The sequence below is a fragment of the Rhincodon typus genome, chromosome 14, assembly GCF_021869965.1.
Source record: "Rhincodon typus isolate 14 chromosome 14, sRhiTyp1.1, whole genome shotgun sequence".
Classification (NCBI taxonomy): Eukaryota; Metazoa; Chordata; class Chondrichthyes; order Orectolobiformes; family Rhincodontidae; genus Rhincodon; species Rhincodon typus.
In genome coordinates this window covers 41,020,972-41,033,078 of record NC_063345.1, presented here as the reverse complement: position 1 = coordinate 41,033,078, position 12,107 = coordinate 41,020,972, and the positions used below count along the sequence as shown (strand labels likewise).

Here is a 12,107-nt window from a genome sequence, read left to right as displayed (position 1 = left end):
AGGGCCTGTCCACATGCTGTAGGACTCTATGACCTACTCTGCCCCATCTCAAAGGAGGGACAAAATTTTAAAAAGGCACAGGCAATTCAAGGAACACCAGTATGAAAAAACCCTCTCTGAACCCTTAAATGTAATTGGAAAATGCCAAAAGGTTCCAACCTATTATTTAATAACCCCAGATTATACCCTTCTTCTATCATGACTTCCAAAAATAAGCTTAATAGCTTTTGAAGGATTGTAAGGAGACTGCGCTATCAACCAATCAGGTTATTTTAAGGTAAGGCTGAGGCTATCAGAACAATTTTAATCAGAAAGATGACAGAAATGAAGGTGTTGAACCCAAGTGGGAAGCTGGTGGGATGGAAGACTGTCAGAATAAAGCACAGCCTTTCAAGTGTAGGTAGTGAAAATTGCTCGAATCACTGTTTGGTTGGAAACAGGACTGAGGTCTGGAAAAACAAATAAGATAATATTTTCTTATTGTGTTGTTCTTCAAATAATAAAGGCAGATTGTTGTTTTGTTAACCAAGTTGTTAATTTCTGAGAGTCAGTTATAGTAAATTTACACAGTGCATGCCTCTAAGGAAGCTTATGAAATAAAATCTAAACTATCTAAAATTGTGAACAATACTCTGCAGATCAGGCAGCACTTGCACAGAAAGAAACAATTAACATTTCAGGTCAATGATCTTTCATCAGAACCCAAAAATGTTAGAAATGTACCAGCTTTTAAGCAAGTTGTGGCCAGAAATGAACTTGAAAACACAAGAGAACACAACGGGAATGTCTGTGATAGTGTGACAATATACCAGAACCATTTTATTTGGTATTTTTTGTTTATCTGTTCCAATCGTTTTCCCAGGCTTTCTGCAAATTGCAATTTTTGCTTGGAAGGAAGTTTAACTGTGTAGACATTTCTTACAACCATGACTGGTGATGTAACGTATAACTCAAAGACAACAAGTATCCGATACTCCATTACTGGCAGCAGAAGCCAATATTTTCCTCTGTTACACTTTATAATCCAATTAGTTTTCAAACCAAGTATTGATTCAAGTCATGTGAAGGTACAGGATATATGATAGTCCTCCATTATTATCCCAACTTTAAATTTGCTACTTTAATCTCTTACTACAATCTCTGTTGATCCATTTAGCTTGATCACAGGTACAAAAAAATCTGTCCAATACAGCACATAAATGTTTCTTTTAATATACAGATGATCTTTATTTGTGTGAAGCAAACACAGACTACGGTAATCGTAAATTTACACTGCATTTAAGGATAATCATTTTCAGAACTCCAGCCATTGATTTGTGAACTACTGCCATCTAGTGCAGTAAAATTGATCTAAAACATCCAAAAGTATGGGTGTTAATTCTGGAGAAGCAAAAAAGATAAACATGGAACAAGCATGATGATAAACGTCTAAGTGAATTCTGAAAGAGGACTCAAATACAGCATCAGATGCAGTTCTATTCCTCCATTTTTTCAACAATAAATTAACGCTGCTTCCTAATAATTACAAATTATCACGACATAGGACAACCTGCACCCTTAATCTAGGTCAACTGGATGCATGGCATGAAAGCACAGTGAGTCCATTGCACAAAATGCTGGTTGTCTTGGTTATGCAAAACCACGTAAGTAAGTTCACTAGTTTCAGTTTTAGGAATTTAGCATTATGCATCCTGAATTAGAAAATTGAGGGATACAGGAATAGTACAGGAAGGTGGAGTTGAGGTAAAAGTTCAGCCATTTCTCACCAGTTCTAGAAATGCAATTTGCACATCAAGTATTAGTGTAAACAATGACTGATTGCTTGATTTGATTCAACCTTGCTTACTGTGACAAGCTAAATTGCTGCTAAATGATGACCATATTAGGGTATCACCACAGCTAAGATTCCACAGTAGGGGAAGAATGCAGGTTTGATCCTAGCATTCACTTGGTTTCCAATCGGAGTGGGAAAAGAGGGACAAATAGCGCACTCTAAACAGTGCCTTGCAACCCTCAGATAATGCCGGAGGAGAACAGAAGAAAAATAAATAATGCAATGAGTCTTTTTTTGTAGGAAAGATCTGGTGGACTGGCATGGCAGTGTACCAGAACAATGAATACAATAACTTAGCTTGACAATCTTAAAAACTATCCAGAAATTAAAAGCGAAGTTAATGAAATAAAATTGACTTCATATAATTTAAAGTTATTATCAACACATAAGTACAAGTAGGGTCTTATTGTAGAAACGATTGTACTGCACTGACATTGTAACAGCTCCTGAAATGGTAAAGATGTGTCAACACAGACCTATTCATTCACCTCACAAAGCCATTTTGGCAAAGATTTAGGATCAGTGAACCTACTATAAATAAAGTGACAACAGTATAAGAGAAGCAGTTGATTGAAGAGTAGTTGGTATTTATTTATTAAAACATTAAGTTATTTCTGTTAAAATACTTAAAATCGGCATGGCAAGGCATCTGGGGTCTAAAAAGTTCATGTTTTGATTTATTTGGGAACTCAGTACGTTTTTCTTACCCTGAACATCTACCAATGCAGGAAATATCGTCAGCATGAATGGATCTAACACCAAGTTTCCAAACTTGAGTGGTAGCTGAAATTATGCTCATTTGTATATCTAATGCACAAAGCACAACAGACGACATCAGTGGTGGTACATCTACAAGGCCGAGTGCTTTGTGCATACCAAGTGTCTAGATGTGTTTGCATAATTCCTTCAGTTGTGTGGGCAGATTGCCTCCTGGTCATCCATTCCCAATCAAAGAACACAGCAGTTAGTAAAGTCCAGAGCACATTTCAGTCAAAGCAGCATTTGTTTCTTAGTAGTATCTGATGGTTGCTTTGAGGAGTGTAACAAGGACCAACTTTATAGGTCTCTCAACTGTGCAGTGGCAGAAGAAAATTTGGGAAAATAATATAGTTACGGGATTCTCTAGTCAGGGGACAGATATCTGCAGCCATTGACATTGATCTAAGATAGGTCTGTTGCTTCCTTGATGCCAGGATTGATGAAGGCACTGAGCAGCTGCAAAACACTCATGAGGCAAAGTCAGCAAACATGGTCTATGTCAGTAACAAATAGCATAGAAAGAAGAGTTAGGCCCTATAGGCAAATTTTAGAGTATTAAGAGGAGAACTAACAGACAGACCAATAAAATCATTGACAACAATTCTGCGGAAAGATGGTATCTGTACAAGCTAGACATATTACACGTGATCAGATATGTGACTAAGTGTTTTAAACAACTTGGCAGATGATGATGAAAACCAAGAGGTTATTTCAGAGGAAAAACAAGTTGCATAAAGAGCTGGCCAAGATAGATGGCAATAAAGTAATAACTGGAATTAAGCAAAGTTAGACAGATTGGAGAAAGATCTAAATTAGATTTATATTTTCTAATCAACTTGTTCAGGGATGGCATGATGTACAGGTGGAGCAGGTGGGGTTTGACCCCCTGCCTTCTGGCTTAGAGGTTAACGCACTACTACTGTGCCACAAGAATCCTTCCAAACTGGGTTTATGATACTTGTGAATACAAGCGTGGTAAATGGGTTTGGTAAGCTGCAGTCTCAGATTGCCATTGTGTCAGCAATATTATGACAATGGATTACTGCCTCAAAAATGGACAGAACTGGGTATTAAGTACTCCCTGATACAAAGTGTTCAAGAATAAAGGGTGAAAATATGCTGGATGGATGGCTGTGTTAAAAACAAAACGTATGCTGGATAGTAAGAGGATGTCTTGGAGTGACCAAGAACAGAATTAATTTAGGTAGAACTAAGAAATAACAGATCTTCATACTACAGGCTGTATTCTATAACCCACCAACTTCATAGAATCCATACAGAGGGGAAGCAGGCCATTCGGCCCATTGAGTCTACAATGATCCTCTGAAGAGCAGCCCACCCAGCCGTGTATCCCCACATTTCCCAAGGCTAATCCATCCAACCTGCATATCCCTGGAAACTATGGGCAATTTAGAACGGTCACTCCACCTAACCTGCACATCTTTGGACTGTGGGTGCACTTAGAGGAAACCCACACAGACACAGGGAGAATGTGCAAACTCCACATAGACAGTCGCCTGAGACTGGAATCGAACCTCGATCCCTGGCGCTGTGAGCCAGCAATGCTATTGAGCCATTGTGCTGCTTTATTTGTGAGAAAGATAGACAGCATTAAATTTGCAAGCAAGTTACAAAGAAATGCAAAATCTGTACAATTGTCCTGATAGTAGTCACACAAGGAGAAGACGAAGGAAAGGAGTTTCAGTAACGAGCTTGTATTTTTGAAGCAGTATGCTGTTTGTTTAACAAGGGAGAAGACATTGCTAGATTCGGTTCTAGAGCACTGAGTTTAGTAGTAGTACAAAAACGTTGAGGAGCACAGTACCACTGTTTTAGGTTAGTTATTGAAAAGGAGCAGCAGCAAATCTGAACAAAAATCATTAATTGGAAGAGGCTCAACTTTAACAAGAGCAAATCTTGCCGAGATAAAAAGTTATAAACAGATAAAAACTATAATGGAACAACAGGAATGCCTTTGAGCAGGAGATGATTTGTTTTTAGACAAGGTACATCCCCTAGAAGACAGAAAGGCAGTACAATGTCAGAGCTCACTAGTTGATCAGACATACAGAATAAAAGACAGATTTGGCTTCTATTGGAGCAATTTGTTCAATTCAGGGCATTACAATCCAGGAAGAATAAAATAGCATTAGAGAAACTGCAGTAAAGATTTGCAAGAATTATTCCAGGATAAGGAACTTCTACAATGTGCACAGAGGGAAGAGCTGTGTTTGCTGTTCTGAGACGATTGTGGGGAGATCTGACAGAGGTGTTCAAAAATCATGAGTTGTCCAGATAGAGTGGATAGGGAGAAACTGTTGCCACCAGAAGAAGCACATGAACCAGAGCACACTAATGTAAAGTGAAAAGCGTAAGTTCTAAAGGCACCACAAGGAAAAATCTCTCTAAAATACAACGCAGTGAGCATTTAGGGTCTGGAATGCATAGCATGAAAGTGTAGTGGAGGCAAATTCTACCATGGGTTTCTAAAGGGGGATTATTTGGAGAAAAAAAATCTGCAGTGCTACAAGTAAAAGGCAGGAAAGTGGAACTAGCTGAATTGCTCTTGTGGAGTGTTCACATGGATACACTAGGCGAAAAAGGCTGCCCTCTTGGCTGTAAATATTCTAGGAAAGCTAATGATTTTATAAATCTATAAGACTTGAGAAACTCAATTGTCATTGGATGTAAACAGTATTTTATATTAACATTATTGTATTATAACATTGAAAGCACTACCACTGACAACATATCTGCAGTATGATTAGGATGTTAGCAACATGTGGATAAAATTTAGTGGTTCAAATTCATTTTAGAATATGTTGCATTTTCTTCGTTTTCCAATTGCCTTGATCTTTGCTTTGTGTTTTATCAGTCCTTTCTAATCTGTTAAACAGGAGTCCTGTATCAGGCCCCAATTTTCTTCCCTCAAAAAGGCAGATGTTATCATGATATTTGGCCAAGAAGTTCAATTGTCTCCAATTTCGTTCCTGCGGTCCAACAGCCAACCTTGAAAGTAATCTGTCAGCAATTGTTGGGATCACTGGCTGCAAAAGGGTTCCATAAATGCGTAAGCACTCCAAAGTGACATGAAGTATTGTATCCAACCAGCAACAATCTTCAGTGCTTTTTTGGTCAAGTTTCCAGGGAGCATGCCGTTGGAAAAAGCCATTGGTTAACCGAATGCAAAAACTGATAGCTTCCAGAGCTTTATAAATTTGAAACTTTTCAAAGCAATGTTCAACTTCCAAAGGTAGTTGTTCAACCAGTTGGATCATTTTGTAATCCTCAGTTGTTGCTCTGCTTGAATTACCTACGTGTGGTATTTTAGGAAAACAGTGGTTTGAAAAATAAGAGTAGATTTGCTCAGGATTCATGCGTGTGCCTGTACACCGGTTAAGGAGGCCTCCCAATGCATCTGCAAGCTCTGCATTTAGAACCTTAAGCACTTTATCATCATAATAGTCACAGTCTGTTTCTGGCACACCTTGCCGCAGCAAAAAATATCTGAAGCCATCAGCAGTGTATACAGAAAATCGTTGCATGGGATCAACAACATTCCCAAGGCTTTTGGACATCTTCTGGCCGTTGACTGTCCAATGCGAATGTACACATATTTGCTTTGGCAATTGCAGACCAGCTGCCATCAGGAAAGCTGGCCAATATATAGCATGGAACTTAAGAATATCTTTCCCAACAATGTGATGTACTCTAGGCCACAAATGATTGTGATCCTTTGGATAACCTGCTACAGTAAGGTAATTAACTAAGGCATCTAGCCATACATAAATTGTTTGTGTTGAATCTCCAGGAACTGGGATGCCCCACTTCAAACGGTTCCTCTGTCGGGACACTGATAAGTCTGGAATTTCTTCCTGGAGCCAATGGACAACAATGTGATAAAATTTTTCAGGATATATTGCATGTGGATTCTCCTTCAGCCAATCTAACAACATTGGTCTGAACTTAGACAGCCTGAACACGTAATTTTTTTCTTTAGTCCATTCTACCTGTAGATTAGAAACACAGTTTAGAACAGACTTATTTCAAAAGATGAGAAACAGCTTCAATTTTCCCCAGCTATTGGATTTTATGCTTTTGATTAAATAGAGTAAGTGCTCCTTGTGGACAGACTAAGGTATATTTGCATAGATGAAAAAGTCACCTCTATAAATGCAACTGACACCCAATGACAAAATTTCTTTTCACGTTCAGAGCACACAAAGATTACAAATAGAATAACAACAATATACTGACGCAGCAGCATGATCTTTCAAGATTAGACTAAGGTGCATTTTTGGGGCAGGGCAGAAGGAAGGTTTATTCGTCAGCAAGCTCATTAATGTCACTTAAAGCATTACAGAAATAAAAAAAAACAACATTCTACAGACAGAAAGTGCTGATCTGCACACAGCAACGCACTGAATAGCCAAAGATATTGCTCCTATCCGTTCAAATCTATCCCAGTGTGCTGATCCCAAATAATGCTCCTATCAGAGAGAGTACTGATCAGATTTGAACTTGTATGATATTGTTAGGAAGTCTTTCCCATACATTTACCTTATGTCCACTTTCCAAAGATACTTTAATAATATTCCCATCAGAGTCTTTTCTTTCCACAACTTGTGAATCAGACAGGAATGTCTCATCTGGAACAGAATACCATCCCTCATACGTCCCTTGGTAGAGGTACCCTTTCTCACGCAAGACACACCAAAAATGTTGGACAGCATTTTTGTGACGTTCTTCTGTGGTTCGAATGTAATCGGTGTATGAAACTAGGGATTGTTGGAACAACATCCTGAACTCCTTGGACACTCTGGAACAGAATTCCAATGGGGCTTCAGCTGTAGCATCTGCAGCTTGTTGAATCTTCAGGCCATGCTCATCTGTCCCTGAAATAAATTGTAAAGTGATGATATACAAGACTACCTGACTTTTCTACTTAGTATTGTATAGTGTAGCTATCAACATCAGAATACATAACTGCCCAGAATTTGATGTCAGTGATAAAATAATTGGTTTAGCTGGTCACCTTCGTTACAACTTCCAACAGACTTTTTGCAGGCTTTTCAGCAGCATCTCCAATTTCCCAGACTTCTCTGTTTAAGTGCAGCACCCTCTACTGAGATCCAATAACGAAGCAAGCAATGGGAAGGCTCAATGAGCTCAAAGCATCTTCACTGAAACACTGTCCCCAAAACCAACAAAACAGAAAATATAAATTACAGTTTAAGTCATGCAAAATTATAGTTTGGAAATATAGAGGAGATTAAGGGAGAGAGATAAGAACAATCAGAAAAAGTCAATGTGGGATAGAGGAACAGTTTGATCTGGGAATACAAATAACATCAATCACTAAAAGGTACAACATACATTGGCAAAGTTATAAACAAACCAAGCATGAGGTTTTATTTCAAGAGGACATAGGTAAAAAAAGTATGGAAGTTATGCTAAACCTGCATCAAATTTCTGTTAGACCACACTTTAAAAGGGTATTGCATGCAGTTCTGGTCTCTATACTATACACAGGATTTGGAGACCTTGGAGAGGGTGCAGAGAATGTTTACAAGAATGATACCAGAAATGCATGGATAGAAGTCTCTGGAAAGTATTGACTGGGTGGGCATCTTTTCTCTTGTGATAAAAAGCTAAGGGTTGGTCTAGTAGTGGTCATTAAAAGTGAAAAGTCTTGATACAGTAGATAGAAAGAAAGTCTAGTCTGTGGAAAAAGGCCACTACTACAGGATAGCCAGCAAGAAATCAAAGAGAATTCAGAAAAAAAACTTCACCCAAAGAGTGGTAATATTGTGGGTCTCACTGCCAGAGGGTCTGGGAATAGCTTATATTCAATGAGAAACTAGACAACAATATAAGAGAGAAAGAAATAGCTGGTTATCTCGGTTGGTTCAGTTCAGAAAAGATGGGAGGGGGTTTGAATGCAGCATAAATACCAGCACAGCTGCTGATCTGTTTCTCCACTACCCTTTTTGATCCTATTCCTGTTAATAAGATTCCACATGTAAAATTAATTCTTCAGACCCAGAGGGATAGTTTATCAATAATTTTCAATTACAGGTCAAGAATATTTTCTGATGCTAACATTTAAAACTGTCTTTACTCCAGAACCAGCTGGTGATTTCAGCATTGAGTCTATTGAAAAGAACTGCAAATACACATCCTGGAAGGAACACAGTATTGCTGATACCAATTCATCTGACAACACATGCCAAACCAATGGTATCCAACATCTAGTACAAGAGCAGCAGACACATGTAAATATCACTACCTGTCAGTTCAGTTCCAAGCCACACACCATCCCTTCAGTACCATTGAATTAAAATTCTGGAACTCTCTCCCTACATAAGGACTGCAGCAATTCAAGACTACAGCTCACCACACCTTCTCAAGATTAATTATGGACGGGTAATAAATGCTAGCCTAAGCAGCAAATGCCTATGCCCCTTCAATGAATGAATTTTAAAAATCTGAACTGGTATTTTAATGGCACAATTTAATATGAAGCCATCAGGTGGGTTCAGCACTGTTTCGAGGCATGCTCAATCAGGAAGAGAATTCATCATACAGTGCAATTTTGTACAATATCTTTTGGTTTAAAATATTTCCTAGTACCTGAATCTTCACATTCACAGGCATACATCTAACGCAACAGTACATTAAGAAACTATTCTAACAGAATGATAATTAATGTGAACCTGTTTGCACAAAGTATCGGATGTCATCGGCTGCCGAATGCCATTCTCTCTGCGACTAATCATCCGAGTGTACTGGAAGATTCTCGTAAAATTTTTCAGCACTGCAACGGTAACCTCCCAATTTGTTCCAATCATCGGGTAGCAGAGAAAAAGTTACGTTTTGGTATCAACCCTGCGATTAGCTCGGTGAAGTTTTATGTACAAACTAAATTGCTACAAAACTTTTGGGAAACTTACACGCAATGTTTTACCCGCCAAATGAGTAGGAATTAAAAACTAAAAAATGTGGAAACTCTGAATATAAAACTGTGTCAGCATCCACCGTCCAATAATCTGGATGTTGGAGCTGGACCCTGTCGGCTCAGTTCACCGGCTAACGAGCTGCTGCTGCTTCCCCGTACCTGTTGCAAACTTGACTTCATGTCCGCGTAAAATCCTGGAGCGGTACAAGGCGTCCGCCAGCACCGCCGAGTACAGGTGGCCGATGTGGGGAGTCGCATTCACATAGAAGATGGGGGTGGTGATGAGGGAAGGGCCCGAACGGCGGCTAGAAGGAACACGGGCAGACCAAGGAGTAAGAGCGGGGCGATCCGGGGCCAGGAGGTAGCCAAGGACCCGCCCGTTGCCAGGGGCCAGCCAGGGCCGCCAAGAGCCGAGAGACGACAGGAACGCGGCCTGCCTGGATACAGAGCCCCTCATCCCTGGAATAAGGGGGAGGATACCGCCGCCTGCCAACTCCGCGCATGGGCACTACCCGGGCCCTAGCACGCATGCCCCATCAGCACCACTGTTCCCTTTGCGCATGCCCACTCATAACCAGTCAAAACACTTAGGTCTTGGCAGCCAATCAGAATTCAAATCTCGAAATGAGGAGGATGATGCGGGAAATTTGAAACCCAAGACTGAAATTGTTGGAGAAACCCTACCTACCGGCAGGTCTGGTAGCATCTGTGTAGACATAGCAGAATTCATGGTTCAGGTCTGGCTCTGAAGAATCACTGGACTCGAAACATTAACTCTGCTTCGTCTCTGCAGATCCTCAGTTTCTCCAGCAATTTCAATCTCTTTTGCCTTCCAGATGCTGCTTCAGCCCATTCTCCACAGAGTGCTAAAGCACACGGATAGACTGGACCCTGCCTTTCTCCCCAAAAACCTGCAGCATAGAAAGGTACCATCTCCTCCCACTGGGCAGACAATTCCCCCAAAATCCTGGTGCACAGAAAGATGCCAAGTCCTCCCACCACGCACTCCTTCGCCCCAAAATCCAACATCGTATTTCACCTGGTGCTTATCCACTTCCCTTTTAAAAGCTACAATAAAATCTGACTCCAACACACTCTCCAGTAGTAATCTGGATCTCAATCATTCACGGAGTCAAAAAAATGCTTTCCTCATTGCCTCTGACATTTTTGCTAATCACTTTAAAACATGGCTCTTGAGGCAATTCTCTTCTGTCCTTATCCACCCTTTTAAAAGAGGTAGTGTAGCACTGTGGGCAGCAGACCTGCTTCCGAGCCCGAGGCTCCAAGTTCAAGTCCCATTCCAGTTGATGCATTTTCAATGTAGCCAAATCTTTAATCCAGTGTGCTGATGGCAGGTGATAAAATGGTCGCATCCCCAGTTAGCCATGCCTGATGCGATGTGGCATCCCTCACTCTGGCAATCAGTTAAGGACCTATTCAAAGAACAGCTAGTTGGTTTCTAAAGAAGGGTCTAGGCCCAAAACGTCAGCCTTCCTGCTCCTCTGATGCTGCTTGGCCTGCTGTGTTCATCCAGCTCTACACCTTGTATTCTCAAATTCTCCAGCATCTCTGAAGCTAGTTGGGCACCTTGATTTTGAGCACCTCTTTCAAATCACCTTTCAACCTTCACTTTAAAAGGAGAAGGACCCAGCTTCTTCAATTTATCTACCTATCATATTATGTTGTTGTTTGATGGATTCAATTGATCAACATGACTGGACTTTTATTTACCATGCTTCCATAACACCATAAGAAATAGGAGCAGGAGTCAGCCATTCAGCCCTTTAAGCCTGCTCTGATTTGATAGGAACATGGCTGATCCAAAATTCCTCCCATTCACTTTCCGGACCCTTCCTCATAAACCTTGATTTCCTGGCTGATTAAGAATCTATCTCAGCCTTAGTTTATAGACCAGGGCTCTGACTTCACAGCTTTGACAAGGAGTTCCAAAAACTGAAACCTCAGAGAAGAAATTCCTCATCTCAGTCTTAAATCCACAACCCTTTATTTGAGACTATGCCCCCTAGTCCTAGACTTTCCCTTAAGGGAAAACATCCTCTCAGTATTTACCTGTCAAGTCCCTCGAGAATCCAATTTGTTCTATGAGATCACCTCTCATTCTTCTAAATCAATGAGTAGAGTCCTAAACTGTTTGGCCTTTGCATACAAGGCAATTCCTCTATAGCAAGGATCATCCCAATGAACTTTCTCTGAACCGCCTCCAAAGAAGTTATATCTTTCCTTAAATAAGGGGACCAAAATTGCTCACAGTACTCCTGCTATGGTCTCATCAGCACCTTGTACAGTTGCAGTAATACTTCCCTACTCTTATACTCTATCCCCTCGAAATAAGGGCCAACGTTTCATAAGCATTCCCGATTGCCTGTTGCACTGTTTTCAGTGTTTCATTGCCAAGTACCCCAAGTCCCTTTTTGTTGAAGCTTGATGCAGTTTTTTTTTTGTTGTTGTTCCTTTGTTTTCTCTCCCAAAATGAACAACTTCATATTTTCCTATATTATACTGCATATACCAACTTTTTGCCCTTTCACTTAACCT

The 12,107-nt window shown here is 40.2% G+C and overlaps 1 protein-coding gene across 1 annotated transcript; it reads right to left on the bottom strand.

Annotated features, from left to right (window-relative positions):
• Window positions 1-972: 972 nt before the first annotated feature.
• mars2 (methionyl-tRNA synthetase 2, mitochondrial) lies at window positions 973-10,049 on the bottom strand. Its single transcript, XM_020510572.2, has 3 exons — window positions 9,711-10,049; window positions 7,154-7,488; window positions 973-6,603 (listed from the first exon to the last, which is right to left on the bottom strand). The coding sequence occupies exons 1-3, from the start codon at window positions 10,006-10,008 to the stop codon at window positions 5,401-5,403; spliced, it is 1,836 nt and encodes a 611-aa protein (XP_020366161.2). The 5' UTR covers window positions 10,009-10,049; the 3' UTR covers window positions 973-5,400.
• Between the last annotated feature and the right edge of the window lie 2,058 nt (window positions 10,050-12,107).